A 15,983-nucleotide genomic window follows, 5' to 3' on the forward strand; every position below is an offset into this window, starting at 1 on the left:
TTGCTTGTCCACCACACGTCCTTAGTTCAACTCCAAGGCTGCTGGTCCCCAAGAATGCAGCACATAACAAGCAGACCATTTGATAAGACCCTGAACATCAGCAGCCCTGCATGATAGTTGCACTTATTTCACTACTTCTGAAGTCTTAATTCACGTTAAACTTCAATTAGGCTTGGCGTGCAGACATAGAAAAGCAATTTGAGATATTTTCATTAACTGTTGCACAGACAGCACAAGAACGTGAACCATGGCACATTGCGAAGAGTAAAGTCCCGTTCTTGGTTACAATAAAAATGATGCCTTGTAGTCAACTGACTTGTTTGAACTGAAGTTCTTCTATCAATGCACAAAAGAAACAGGATTCCGTATATTTTTTGGCTTCAAATTGGAAATTTTGTATGTTTGTTGTTCTAATGCTTCCATTATAAGTCAAGTTTCTCAATGACTTGTATTGTGTTGACATAAACATGCATCTCCTCCGGTCTGTCCCGTCTGTACGTGATAGTCTTTGCACTAACCGTAGGCAGTGGAGTATTGTTCTTGAAAAGAAAAAACACAAATACGTACCTTCAGTAGGTATTCAGCGTGTATTTCCTTCACGACAAATTACCTAAACTTATGTAAAAGTTTTAAATTTTCCAGATGTTTACAAAGCTGTAACCTATTAATTCTACCTTTTGTGGTGGAGCTACTTTGCAATCGCTGCCGGGAGGCTTCAGTCTGTTTGAACTCCACTGCATCATTATCTGTCTGATTATCATCACAATAATTAATCCAGTGATAACTGTACCAACAGATAGCACAAGACACATAGTGAGAATCTTGTGGTTAGACTGGTATTCTGTAACAGAATAAGATTGACAATAATTGTCAAAAGCAAGATTAAACAAGCAACGCTAAAGCAAGATTACAAGTGTTTTGCATTTTAATTTTGCAATTAATGGTACAGCACAATATATTATCACCGATAACAACTTGCATTTACGTACCGCTATTCATGTAATGTGTCAGAGGTGTGACACACCGAGCAGGGAAGTGGTCATCATAGACCTGATCAAAGAGGTGAGCTTTAGGCAGTTTTTGAAGACAGACAGAGAGGGAGTGAGATGGGGAGGGTAGAGTGGGGGAAGTCTAGAAGTTGGGGATATAGTGAATGAAGGTTTGGCCCCTAATGTTGGGGATGGAGAATCTGAATTTGCCAATTGGACACGGTGAAAATTCCCCTCCCCGGAGCCCAGTGATAACTATTAACTGCTTTTGACCTTATATTCTGATAGAACTGGTCACTCATTTTATTGCCGTTTGTGGGCCATCGCCATGTGCTTTTTAGCTACTGTGTTCACCTGCAAATATGCAGTCATGATACTTTAGAGAAACTGTGTGAAAAGCTTTGAGATATACTCAACATTATTAAGTTGCATCAAATGCAAGAGTTATTATTCTTATATTTGGAAATTACAAACATCATTTTTTAAAAATGCGTTAACAACTAGATGTGTTTATTATGGTTCCATTGCATTTTAGCAGAAAACATTGCATGAATATGAATTACAATGCTGACTATATTTCTACCGCAATTTCAATTTCTACTGCTTCTCTGAATCATTGCAAAGCTATTCCACCAGAGGGCGACAGAACCAAATTCAAGCAAAATACAACTTAAATCTACTGTACTGTTGAGAAATGCAAGACAATAAATCATTATGTTTAACAAAGTGGTATATTTTAATTCAGTAGCACATACCTGGATTTTCTAATATATAGAGGTATTGTTTTTCAGTGTCAGTTGCTACCATTTTGAATTTGTACAAATATTTATTTTTAGCTTGAAAAACACAGTACTGTGATCGTTCTTCTTCGGATTCTGAAAAAGAAAAAAAATATATTTATGGCACTCTTCATGTAAAACAACTGTTCAACAATACCCATCAGTGAAGATGTCCTAGATATCCTGTTACAATAAATCAACTGCAACTCAATCTAAATGCCAGCCCTTGCAGATATTTGTTTCAATATGTTTCGCCCACAAAATATAGTCAATTCACTTTACAGTATATTCTGTGAAGCGCTTTGAGACATCTCGAAGACGTGATAACATGCTGTATCAAATGCAAGGATTATTATTATATATTTGGGACTAAAGACTAGAAGCACTTTTTCTTTCTCCACAGAACAGATGATGCTGTGTTGACCAGCTCCTTGAAGAAAGAACTAGATAAGCACCAGCTGAAGAAAGCAGTTTCGGAGGATAAAGGGATAAATATAAACTGAGATGAAGAACAACTCCACTGAATACACAGATTTCAGTGTTACTAATACAGGTCTGAATCTGGTTTGTCTGTCTGCAGAGTGCAAGGAAGGTATCAGGCCTCAGTCGTGGATTTGTGGGGATGGAAGAATATTTAGAATCTTTACCCGATTAGTGTTGGGATTCAAGGAATTTGTAATATCACAGGTTACACCTCAAGAGATGCTGTGGATTTCATACTGTTTAATGTCACTATCCTGATTTAAATGAATTCGGAGACAGATAACATGCATACATAAAACTAAATAGAGTGTACAGTACTGAAATAAGGTAGTAAGCCCAACTCGTCATGATCTTCTCTCCTTACTCCTTCCCCCCACATCCTTCTCTTCCCTTCTCCCTTAAGTATGCAAAATTAATGCAAGATGAATTAGTTAACACTAAAGATTTATTTTACTCCTTTTTTTATTGCTTTGTTCCACGCTCGAGGTAGATTTTTTTTATTCACACCACCTTCGTCTGGTTTTGGATCGTTGCAAAGCAGTTAGAAACTATTTCAATACTGATTCAAGATTGATAATAATAGGATTTGATCAAACTAAACCCTAGTTCACTGGCCAGGAATATGATAACACAAAGGAACCTTTCACCCCATCGAGCTTGCTATCAGATCATGGCAAGATATCACAGATAAAGAAAAGGTTAATTTCTCTCTGTATTTCACTTACATTTTAAAATATATATCTAAGCTTTCCAGTTTTGGATGTTAAATCAGTAAGAATCAGCATTTGTCGTATTTTCCAATTTTCTTAAATTAAATTGAGACTTACCGTTGTTAAATATAGGATTTTCTAAAAAAATTGTTTTTAAACATGTGTTCTACCAGGTGTCAGATTGGCTCTGTTGGTAGCTCTCATTTTGACTCAGAAGGTCAAAGTGTCTCAAGTTTTCAAGGTTGAAGAAGGCTTAAGCACCACATCGGGGCTCTAATACAGCACTTGGAAAGGGTTGCATTGTCGGATGTGCCATCCTTCTGATGAAATGTTACACCAAGGTCCTGTTTGTCTTTTTAGTTGGATGCTGAAGATCCCATGGCACGATACAAAGAGAACACAATCTTTTGTTGGGCAAGACACTGGGACAAACTCTCCTCCCTTTTAACATTGTGCCACAGGATCTTCAACATCCACCTCTTAAGCCTTCTCATCCAGACCGGCAAGCTCAGCACGAACCAGGATCCAGGATTCAAACCACTGAGTTCCTAGTCATTAAACTGAAACTCTATCTACTACACCATTAGTCCTGTGATCCAATTTGATTCAATGCATTGGGAAAGATAAAGAGCTCCCATAACTTATGAATCAGCAAATCGGGCTCAACAGTAATAATAATAATAATCCTTGCATTTGATATAGTACCTTATCACACTGGCAAGATATCTCAAAGTGCTTCCCAGGATAATAATAATAATAATACTAATAATCCTTGCATTTTATACAGCACTTTTCACGTCTTCTAGACGTCTCACAGCGCTTGGTTCTGTTGATCCATTTTTTGACCTTGGATGTCTTAGTGTTACTTTTATATATATTAGAAAAACCCATCATAAGATGACACCACCGAGTGAGTGCATTTACCGTAAAGCAGGCAATCAAATTGTTCACCTGCCAAGGCCAATGAATTTACCAACTGGCAGAGAATCGATGCAGTATGAAAACAACACTCTGAAAGCAATAGATACCTGAAAGCTCATCCACCAACACCATTTGAGAACAGGAGGTGCTGCAGTTGGAAGAGTCTGGCCAATGGTTTAAATGACACTCCACGCACTTCCTGGAAAATCAAAAATTGTACATGTTTAGAGGCAATATGTTTGTGTGTCCATGCCTGGGTGCGTACAAAATCTATTACTAATTTTATTAATGTGAACTACTTGTCCATCTTTCAGCTAAAATAGAAATAATCAAACCACCAGTGACCATGCAGGGAAGGAAGGATCACAGCCAGGCTTGATCCTGTTATATAGGATCCACGCATTCACCTCCATTAGGAGTCTGGGGTTAATGAATGATGAATGAGAACTCTATCTGTAGTCTTTCTCCCTCAATCCAGAGTGCTAAAACTAATTGTAACACTTTGCTGAGATCAATGCACCAAGCACAGACCAGAGATTGAACCTGAAATCTTCCTGGTATTATTACTCTGCTATTCACCGAATAAACTTACTGAGCTGCAGGGGAAGTCAATGATTAACAATTTTAAGGATGTGTCTTATTGTATTTTTATCTGGAAAAGTTCAAAATAGCATTGAAACTGCTGTCTATACTACTGTTGTACATTCAAATGTAAAAAAAAGTTTGTTTGCATAAATTGCACAAGAAATTCCATACCAGCTATTTTCACAGGAGTTTTCACATGTAGGACACACGTCACAAAAAGTGCCTGAAGCTCTAGATTCAGTGCACTGACATCTTCCGCAGACACATGTCCCCCTTCCACTGCAGATTACACCTGATCCCGACCTGCAGGATTCCAGAAACGATGAACAGTTGCAGCTTTCACCTTCCCAGCCAGGGTAACATTTACATTCTCCTCCTTTACATTCGCCGTTGCCTGAAACAAGAGGCAAGAGATTGATTAAATGAACTTGTCAGACTTTGGTTTGTTGGCTGTGGATTAGGAATCCAATCATAATAATAATAATCCTTGCATTTGTTACAGTGCCTTATCATGTCTTTGGAACGTCTCAAAGTGCTTCACAGAATATACTGTAAAGTGAATTGACTGTATATTTTGTGGGCCGAATGATCCAAAATCAACTTCATTCACATATGCTTTTACTCTCTCTGTTTGCTCTGTTTCATGTTCAGTTATCTCCATTAAAGCATTGAGAAAAGTACTACAAAAACGATGTCTAAGAAAAACATACTTGGGATATTTTTCTGCTATTATGCATTTATAGTTCTTTCTTTAGAATAGGCCCTGACTGGATAAACACTTTTTGCTTGAAATCATGGCGAAAGGACATTTTGTTTAAAACACAAGCTTCACAACTCATCAAACTGTAATCATGTCAAATAACTACAACAACCACAAAATCTTACATTTATATAGTGTCCCTCATGCAGGGTAGCGTCCCAGAACTTTCTGGATAGATACAAATCGGTAGTGTTTTAAGTCAGGCAATGAGTCGATGCTCCCTTGGCTAAATTCCAATAAATCTCAGTTACAAATTAAAGTTGGAATCTGGAAACAGATTCAGTTCAACACAGTTTGAACCCTGAATACAATTATCTTTGTAATCCACAGGACAGGCTTGTTTCAAAAGGGCAGCTTTTACAAAATGAATGTCCCTCTTGCTAAGGAAGCTGTGTATTATGCAGTTTCATATCAAATTCAATATTATTGAATGACAAACTTCCGCATTCCAGTAAATTGCAATTTCTGGTCCAAAATTGCATCCAGATAAAGCAGCAGTGACCCTTCCAACTACATATGTGCTTTAATTGAACAGGTAATAAACACTAATTTCTGCAAATTGTATGTGTTAATAATATTGATTTCACCAGTTCCAAACTTCCAAACTTTAAAAACTTCACCCTGCTGATAATTTTCTAATCAGTTGTTTACCCACTCTCAGTGCAAGACTCCACAGGGACCTTGATGTTAGATCCTATAAATGTGAGAGGGCCAACTCAGATTCCAATATAAGCTAATTCACCTAACACAAACTCCATCCTCACCAGACCGATGAGCTTTGACAGAATGCAGCATCTCCACAATCTGCACCATCTCCTCTGATGCTTAGCCTCACTCTCTTCTTGGACTCAACCCCGTTCAAGCTTGGCCTTCTACCAATTGGGCAAGGATCCCATTAGCCATAAACTCACTCAGTTCATGCTGTTAATAACAATGTGCAGCCCACAAATATGACCCTGCCCAATATCCCCACAATAAACATATCTGCCGATCTGAACACGTACTACACAGGGTGTGCCTGGAGCTGCAGAAATACCAGGAGATACAGTCTACTTCCTACTTACTGAATCCACTCAAACACCCTCCAAACCAAGACCCTGTAAGTCATAATGGAAGTCAGATTCATCCAAGGCTCCAAAACGCATTGTCTCCCGAGTCCCAAGACTGTGAAAGGCACAGTCTTTGTACAGACTTGTATAAATCCCAAATCCAGAAAGAAAACAACCTGCCCAAATCAACTGCCCAAAATGCTCTCAGGCCTTCTCTCTCAGACTAGTCTGGTTCCCCAACCATAGAGTACGCATAATCTTAATGTATAAAACCTGGCAAGGCCGTCAGTGGATATTTCAGACATGTAAATCAGCATGCATGTTACATCGGTTACAAATAACTGAGAAAGTGTTTAAAAAATAATTAAACTAATACTCAAAACCAAATGCGCTGCCAAGGGCCGAAATGTATTATTTAGGCACCAATGCCTGTTCTCCTTGATGTGGTCTAAGGGAAGGAATCACTGTAGGCAATTGTAAACCCATAGATCCATAAGCATTACTAAACAGATTCATGTGTTTAATATTATAACCACATTATGTGCAGGCACAATATTTTCAAAGACACCAAACTTTGTTAAAAATTTTGCTCAAACTGTAGAGTGGTCAAATAAGTAAATCTTCAGGTGAACCTTGAAAGAGGTGAAGGCGGGAGGGAGGGATTCAGGGAGATGCCGGGATGAAGTTCCAGAGAGTGGAGGCAGAGAAGCTGAAAGTCTGTTATGGTAGAGCGGGTAGAGCGGAGGACATGAAGCAAGCCAGTACTCACTGAGAGAAGATCGTGACTTGGTCGGAACAGATTGAGGATATTTCAGAAGTAGGGTGGGATGAGACTCTGGAGGGATTTAAAGGTAAGAGACAACAAGGTTCTTGAACTCGATCCACGAGGGATCGAAGAGCTAATGAAGCTGTGTGAGGATGGGGTGGGGGTGGAGGGGCAGGGGAGGATATGAGAGATTTACGGAGCCTCGTGAAATGCCTGAGGCATTTTCATTTTTCTGCCCATCACTCCCTCATATTTATACATGGAAAATCCAGAGATGTTTATTGGAATGGAATGCGTACTCTCTCCCTGGAGGGATGCTTCCTGCTTATCTAATTTCACAGAGTATTAGGAGGAAGTTGGCAAGAGCCAAGGATTGGGGACCCCAGAGTGTGCGTTGGGGTACTGGAGGAGAACCGTAAAGCACATTCCACGGTTGCTAAGCCTTGGCTCTTGCGAATCTGCACTTAATATTCTGCAGAAGTAAGAGCGATAGTTATGTTCATGGCCCACCAGTTGGGATGATGATAATGATCTCCAATGATTGAATGACTCTTTCCTTTTAAAAAATAAATTGTATGGTGCTGAATAAAAGTACATGAAAACCATCAACATTTTGCCATCCAGACTCTGAAGCTTGTACGACAGAATATTACATTCTAGATATACACACAAAAAAGGATATTTATGCTGGGCTCATCATTTCGGCACAGGAAGTCAGGACAAGACAATTCAAAGCCTTTAGCTCTGTTGGGATCACAGATCTGAGCCAAAGTCTTGTGACTCTGTGTGATGTCCAGGGGAGATTCCCTAGAGAAAACGCTGATGTTTTTGCTCGTGACTGAGCATCGGTTTTGTTTCTAGAGGACTTTCAAAGACGCCATAGTTTTAAAATTGTCTGATGAATTAACCAAAACTGGGTCATATTCTCCACTGTTACAGTTTTGTTTATATGAATTTGAGAGTACAGACTTCTGGAAAATAAATTTTGCTGCTCCACACAGGCTGTCCTCTTGTCCTCAGTCCATGACATTCATCCAGTCAATGGAGTTCATTTTGGGACCACGTCACAACCACAATAATCACTGCTCCTTTAATTCACATGCAGCAGCCCTAGTTTGATGTCATTCTACATCTTTCCACTTCCCTCACAACCCTTGTGACCTGCTCAAAGAAGTTCAACCAAAACATCATAGTATATAAAAAAGACTCCCTCAAACACAGAGCGGAGCATTCAGAACTCACAAGGGGAAGAAAAGGGATTTGCTGCAAATGTTTGAAATCTCCAATCAAAACTGAAAAGCTCTGGATATCCAGAGCACACAAATGAGTGTTTGTAAGGGAAAACAATCAGTGAACATTTTGGGAGCCGAAAATGACACTTTTTTTNCCCTCTTCCAAATCCTGATTGATCTGCTGCAGGTTTGCAATATTTTATTCAATGAGTGAGATAGCTATTGCACATCAAACAATACAACATGTACATTTATATAACGCCTTTCACCTCAGGAGGACATTTGAAAGCATTTGCTACTGCTAGCTGGGGGTGGGAGCAGAAGGCGAAAAGATGACCAAACATCTTTCTTTACATCAATTTGCACTTATATAGTGCTTTTCATATTGTTAAACATTTCAAAGCACTTTGTAGATATGGAGTGGTGCCAGAACATGCTGGGTGATAGAGAGGGAGGTAAGAGGAACATTACTGAAAGGGTAGTTAAAGAGATAGGTTTTTAGAAGGGTTTTGAAAGCTGAGAGATTTAGGGAGAAAGCATTGGTTTAATTGGTAGGGTGGTCATAGCTGGACAAGCACTGGGAAAGCTTGCCATTACTTTCAATCGCAGGTTATGCGGTTTTAGCTGGCTAGACTCCAGCAGTACCCAACTCAAATTCTGGACCGCATTCCTCCACCTCCACCACGTTGCCGCCTCCCATGGTACCTTGCTCCAATCGCAGCTGAAACACTTGTCCATTCGTTCATCACCTCCTGCCTCGACTTCCCAAATGTTCTCCTCGCTGGTCTCCCCAGCTCCACCATCCACAAAATCCAGCTAATTCAAAACTCCACCAACTGAATATGCACCGATACTAAACTCTGTACCACCATCACACCAGTTCAAGCCAGGCTCCAATGACTCCCTATCGCCGAATGGATCGGTTTCAAGAGCTTGACAATGGTTTTCAAATCTCTTCATGCACAAGCACCTCCCTACCTATGGCCTGCTTACCCCCTAACCCACTACCCACTTTACAGTAAATTCTGTGAAGCACTTTGAGATGTCTCGATGACATGATAAGGCACTATATCAAATGCAAGGCTTATTATAACTATTATTTAAGAGCATTCAGAATTGTGGACAATGATTAAATTCAGCCTTAATTTGGAAGCCTGTTTTTTGAGTTTTTAAAATGAACTGGTTTCTAAATTGAAGCTGAATTTAAGAATTTTGCAGAATTCTGAACAAATCTTACATTTTAAGTCAAAATGGTCATACAGGCTGCAACTAGGTAGAATTTCAGGCTTGAAGTCTCCACATGGTGTAAACTTGATATCGCAAAAGGGTCAGTCAGTCATCATCGTCTTAACGTCTTTCAAGGACCCGTCTCCCTCTTCAGGTGGTTGTTAAAGATCCAATGAAACAATTTGTAAAGAGGCAGCAGTTTCTCACATGGTTAACAATCCTTCACATACTTGGTCATTCACCTCATGACTGTTGTTTGGATATTATTGGCACAAATAGCCGCTGGGTTTGCCCACAAAAATAGTCACTGCACTTGGCAGAAATTACCTGCAAAAACTTTTGAGACATTTCAAAAGGCTAAAAACTCTTTCTTTCCCTTAGGTTTGATTAATTGTTAGAAATAAACTTACATTGAGAGTCACCAGTCATGCATGCTATCTGCACAAACCTTACAAACCGCCCAAATACTATTCAAGAATTGATTGATAAATATATATTTTTTAAATCCTCTAACTTATTATTAGGAAAATCCTCTAACTTATTATTATGAAATTATTAGGAAAATATATTATTTAACAACATAAAAGAGAAATGAAGTGTACTGGTCCCAGATTACATTGAGTATATCAGGTGCCAGAAACAACAACAACAAAATTACATTTATAGAGCGCCTTTCACGTTGGGAGGACGTCCCAAAGCGCTGAACAGTCAGCTGTCGGGGCACAAGCATGGGGGAGGGGTTGTGTAGGGGTGAGGGAAGGCAGAGAGAGGGGAGGGAGACCAAAGGCACGGTTGAAGAGAAGGGTCTTGAGACCGGCCTTGAAGAAGGCAAGGGAGGAAGCGAGGCTAAAGGACCGTGGGATAGAATTCCAGAGTGTGGGGGCAGAGAGGCTGAAAGCCCGGCCACCGATGGTAGGGCAGGAGACATGGAGCAAGCCAGAGCCTGCTGAACAGAGGGAGCGGGCAGGTTGGTAGGGAGTCAGCAGGTCAGAAAGGTAGGAGGGAGCAAGGCCATTGATAGCCTTGAAAGTGAGGACGAGGATCTTGAATTCGATCCTCTGGGGGATGGGGAGCCAGTAGAGACGGGCGAGGGTGGGAATGATGGGGTCACGGAGCCTGGTGCGCGTGAGTACACGAGCTGCAGAGTTTGTAAGTTGTTATATGAAAATTGCCCAAAATAAAACAATTCCTTATACTGATTATAAACTTTCTTTGGCCTCCTTCTTTACAGTATCCCCCATTGTGTTTCCTGAACAAACACATTTGACTAGTGTCCGTAAATTAAATGCCAATACTCAAGCCAGCTTTGCTAATGGAGGTAAAACAGTAATTATTTTAAAGGTCATTCAAAAAAACACCACGGCACCCTAAAATTCATTTTAGATTGTTATTGTCCAAAACTGATATGCCGAGCCCAAACAGATTGCCTACTGTTTTACCCATCCACTTATTAATAACCCCCTATTTCTGTAAAGAAGTTAATAATTCCCTGGCAAAATTCATGACCTTACCGGCACATAAACTTCCACGGTGATAAGGACATGAGAAATCATCTTTCTCACAATACTTTCCATACACTCTCCCCAGTCTGGTCACATAACATAGGCATTTCCCACAATGGCAGATCCCTCGACTGCTACACGCAGGCTGTTCTTTGTGCTGTTGACATCGTTCAATAAGGCATTGCTCCCAGGGCATTTCTTTGCAGGAGGAATTAGAAGCTCCTTTTTTGCATTGGCAATGTTTGCAGTCCAGTTCAAGTTCTTCATCAAAGCATCTTCCAGCTCTGTGATCTATTGGTCCCTTGCATTGACAAGTACAAGTGCTCTTAACAGAAATAAAAGTTGTCTCATTGTATCCAATAGGTTTTAAAGCGATGTACTTATCACCATCATAGCACTCTGTCATTCCAACTGTTATATTAAAAGAAACCTAAACCAGAAAAGAAAGAGAAAATTACTACCAATATTTAATGTCCAGTCATAACACTACCAATAATTTTGATGTGGTTTCTGAATTGAAGTGACACCACGAATTGTAGTTTAGATTTAGTGAAACTGTCACCTACATTTCTATTTCTGTTTCTGGAGGATTTACAATGTTAGGATAATAATTAGTTATATGTTTAGAGGTAGCTTTAAATTCTGTGAACAAAGCTCAACATGCTTGATTCGTAACATTACTGCTGGGGTTTGCACATATCCAGGGGCCTTCAAATCAATTCCAAATTGAGTGGTGCAAATGATGTATAACTCTGATCAGTCTGCTTATTATCTCTCCACCGACTGGAAATGATGACAACTACTTCCTGTAGTATAATTGGAATGTCTGGTAAAGTAGTTCATTTTACCTTCATTTACAGGAGATTATCACATTTTGAAAACAAATGGAGAAAGCAAAACACTCATTCAGAAACAATGAGAAAGATTGTTTTCTCATTCAAAGAATTACTATGATTGACAAAATCATGTTACAATAATAAATAATAAATAATTTGCCTTGCATTAAATATTGCGCCTTTTACATTTGGAGATGTCTCAAAGCACTTCATAGGATATACTGTAATATGTAGTGACTATACATTTTGTAGGCAAATAAAATAATTAATGAAAGCATGACTTTTTAATCTATTGTTGGCAATATATCTGGTAATGTCATCAAAGACTCTTTTTAAAAATTATTGATTGGTGAAAATGGTCAGAACAAAGTTATTTAAAAAAATAAATATAATGTCTTGAAGATATAATAAGGCACTATACCAAATGCAGGGATTATTATTGCTATAACTGATTAGCACTTGTTGGGTCTTTGTACATAAAGTGTCAGATTGGCTCAGTTGGTAGCACTTGTGTCTCTGGGTGAGAAGGTTGTAAGTTGAAGCCTCACAATAGCAGGATTTTGAGCTCAGTCTCGGCTGACACTTTACAGTGTTGTACAGAAAGAATGTTGGATTGACTGGAGTCCCGTAGCTTAGTGGTTAGAGCACTTGCCCCGCAAGCAAGAGACCTGGGTTCAATTCCCGGCAGGACAAAACATTGGGCAGTTTTCCTCACTCCACATGCCTATGTTTACCTAGCAGAAAGTGGGAACCTGGTTGTTAGTCGATTGATGAATCGCTTTTCTGGGGGTAATAATTGATTCAAAATAAATAAAAATTATTTGGTCACTCAATCCACGACTGTTTGTGGGACACTGCTGTGCGCAATTGGCTGCCGCGTTTCGTCCACAAAATATAGTCAATTCACTTTACAGCATATTCTGTAAAGCGCTTTGAGACGTGACAAAGAGGTGATAAGGCGCTATATCAAATGCAAGGATTATTATTATTATTATTGTTAGAGTTCGCTGTCCTTCAAATGAAAATTAAACAAAACCCCAGTCTGCCTGTACAGGTGTTTGGTAAAGATTCCAAGACAATATTTGAGAAGGAGAGTTTCTCCCAGTGTAATCTGGTAACAGTGCACCAGATTAATTAGCCAGTCACTTCATGACTGACATGTTTGAGTAAATAGCAATTACAGCTAAAGGGCGTTGAGATATAGGCATTACTACAACAACAACAACAAGATTCCATTTATAGAGCGCCTTTCACGTCAGGAGGACGTCCCAAGGCGCTGTACAGTTGGGTCAGGAACCGAGCAGGGGGGAAATGGTCATGGTGAGGGGAGGGAAGGGAGGGAGCGAGGAGGGGGTAGAGAGTCAAGAGGGGAGCCGAAGGCTCGGTCAAAGAGAAAGGTCTTGAGACCGGCCTTGAAGGAGGAAAGGGAGGAGGCGGCGAAGGCACTGGGGGATAGAGTTCCAGAGCCTCGGGGCTGAGAGGCTGAAGGCCCGGCCACCGATGGTAGGGCGGTTGGGGCGGGGGATGTGGAGCAGACCGGAGCCAGAGGAACGGAGGGTACGGGCAGGTAGGTAGGGGGATAGTAGGTCAGAGAGGTAGGAGGGAGCAAGGCCGTGAATGGCCTTGTAGGTGAGGATGAGGATCTTGAAATCGACTACACTACACTATATGTAATGCAAGCATGATCATTAATGATGATCATGCACCTGCAATATTTTGCCTTTTGATGATCATTTAATTATCAGGGACAAAAGTCAACATTGTTCTTCAGGTCATTATTTGAGCTACTGCAGCAAAAATAAATGTTTTCAATCTTATGACCAATTTACAGAGAATACTGTAGATATTACAGCAGATTAAAATGTCATGCTTTATTGTGAAACTACAACAACAAGATTCCATTTATAGAGCGCCTTTCACGTCAGGAGGACGTCCCAAGGCGCTGCACAGTTGGGTCATGACCCGAGCAGGGGGGAAATGGTCAGGGTGAGGGGAGGGAAGGGAGGGAGAGAGGAGGGGGGAAATGGTCAGGGTGAGGGGAGGGAAGGGAGGGAGCAATTATATGACTGGTCGTAATGCAGAGCAATTCTTATCGGTGTTGTCTTCATGACAAAATATTTGACTATATAATGATTTAAACCACCTTGGACGCAATCCAATCCATCATTGTGTTATTTTGACTCAGTGGTAGCACCCTTGCCTCTGAGTCAAAAGGTTGTGGGTTCAAGTCCCACATCGGGACCTATACTCACATCATCTAAGATGAACTTCAATGCAATACTTAGGTGGGGGGGGGGGATTGCATTGTCGAAGGTATTATGCTTCAAATGAGGCTTCACTGGTTCCCCAACCTCCAGTGGATTCAATTCAAAATGTTTGGCTTTACTCTTGAATGCATTCATGGTCTCGCCCCACCCTACCTCTCGGGCCCTAAGTCATGTTTTAGTTGATTTATTGATTAATCTAGCCTTGCCCTTTATCTCCTCTTTCCTCACCCCTCCCTTCAAAACATACTTTAAGACCTCTCCCTTCTTCCACGCTTTCAACCATTCCCCCCTCGTACCTCCTCCAGCTCAGACTCCCTTGCGTAAAGCTCGTTGAGATGCCCTCCTGGCATGAAAGGTCTTTGTAAAAGTAAATTGGTGTTACTGTAACTGACGATTTATACAGAAATTTTAGATTAATAAAATTTGCACTTATACAGCAAATCCTATGAATGACACTATATCAAATGCAGGGACTATCATTTTATCTTCAATTTTATTCCTGGAGTCCTAGTACCCCGTGAAGAATGAGAGTAATGTATCTGTAGATTTTATTGTGGTTCAAAATGTGGGCTGCAGCATGTTGATACACATGAGAGGGAGAAGGGATTAAAACGGAATGGGAGGGCGTAAGGATTGAGTGCAAACTCATGTGGAGATTATATTCAGGCAACAGACTGTATGGCATGTTTCTGTGCTATACATTCTATGTAAATTTATGTAAATATTGGATAAATTGGAAATTATGGAGGGTAGAATTACTGAAGCTGACAAGGAGAATGTTGGAGAAATTTAGCCTCAAGGAGACGAAAGCATTCATGAGCATTTCAGTTGCATAGGGAGGGAGTTAGGGATGTAAATGGGCAATATTCAGGAGATGAAAGAAGGCAGACATATTCTTCTTTCAAGGAAGAATATGTCTTGATTGTACACATATGGACAATCAAGTATTGTCCATATGTGTGTGTGTGGTAGGGGGTGGGGGGGTCAAACAAAACACCAAGGAGTTAGTTTAGTGAAACCCTGCTGCAAATATGAGCAGGATAAAAAAACATAATGGAACTCTCTTTACCTTGTATTTAATTGCAGGGTAAGTATCCTTATTATTTTTCCTAGTTGGCTGGGTAACCTCTGCGTGTTATGGAGAATATAAAAAGAATGTAATTTCACGCTGTACAAGAGTGCACATATTTCTTTGACGATTATAATTGTTGGAAACACAGAATGTTGACAATTTAAAAAATTCAGTTTTATGAGTCCCACATTACACTAACCACCAGCTAAAAATAAAAATGTAAATATGGGCTTTGTCATGGGAAATTTTGCTGAAACTATTTCCTATGGACAAGAAAACTGGTCAGGTTTCAATTTGGTTTGAATTCATCTCCATATCAGAGCTGAGCTGTTCAACACAATAGGGCTATTTCTTTGATCACTGGTCCATATACCAATCATGATGGTGTGAGTATGAGAGTGTGTTCAATGATCAGGTGAGTGTATAATAAGAATGAGCCAACCTCCTTCATTGTGAAGAGATCCCTGGACTCCATTAAACGTCTCACAATAGCATAGCTGATGTAAAAATTAGAATGGGGGAATCTGTGTTCATGCTACCAGACCTCTAACAAAAATAGGCTGTTCCTTCTTGTTAGGGAGTCCATAACCAGGGCACAGTTAGCGACTAGGGAATCAAATCTCCCCCATGCGCCCCCTCACGCATCGTCACTGCCTAATTAGATAAAGCATGATAGTCACACTGGGTGCAAGAAGTCATCCATTCTCCCATAGACATTTCTGACTTTGAAATTCAGCTAAAAGTGTAATAAGATATATGCTGAACCATTATAAATTAATCGTTTTATTTCCTAAGAATTGCAATT

The 15,983-nt window shown here is 40.1% G+C and overlaps 1 protein-coding gene across 3 annotated transcripts in view; it reads right to left on the reverse strand.

Annotated features, from left to right (window-relative positions):
- Nucleotides 1-205: 205 nt before the first annotated feature.
- Nucleotides 206-15,983, reverse strand: part of itgb8 (integrin, beta 8) — a 47,619-nt gene continuing 31,841 nt past the window's right edge. The window contains exons 10-15 of one of the 3 annotated variants that reach the window (XM_007903406.2): nucleotides 11,013-11,433; nucleotides 4,639-4,861; nucleotides 3,990-4,081; nucleotides 1,745-1,864; nucleotides 675-784; nucleotides 206-539 (exon numbers count right to left, since the gene is read on the reverse strand). In XM_007903406.2, coding sequence (XP_007901597.2) covers nucleotides 423-539; nucleotides 675-784; nucleotides 1,745-1,864; nucleotides 3,990-4,081; nucleotides 4,639-4,861; nucleotides 11,013-11,433 — 1,083 coding nt within the window. In that variant the 3' untranslated portion in view covers nucleotides 206-422. Of the gene's footprint in view, nucleotides 540-674; nucleotides 842-1,744; nucleotides 1,865-3,989; nucleotides 4,082-4,638; nucleotides 4,862-11,012; nucleotides 11,434-15,983 lie in introns of all 3 variants that reach the window. The other 2 variants (XM_007903398.2, XM_007903409.2) reach the window with 2 other exon arrangements.

This window comes from Callorhinchus milii, unplaced genomic scaffold, assembly GCF_018977255.1.
Source record: "Callorhinchus milii isolate IMCB2004 unplaced genomic scaffold, IMCB_Cmil_1.0 Scaffold2, whole genome shotgun sequence".
In the NCBI taxonomy this organism is placed as follows: Eukaryota; Metazoa; Chordata; class Chondrichthyes; order Chimaeriformes; family Callorhinchidae; genus Callorhinchus; species Callorhinchus milii.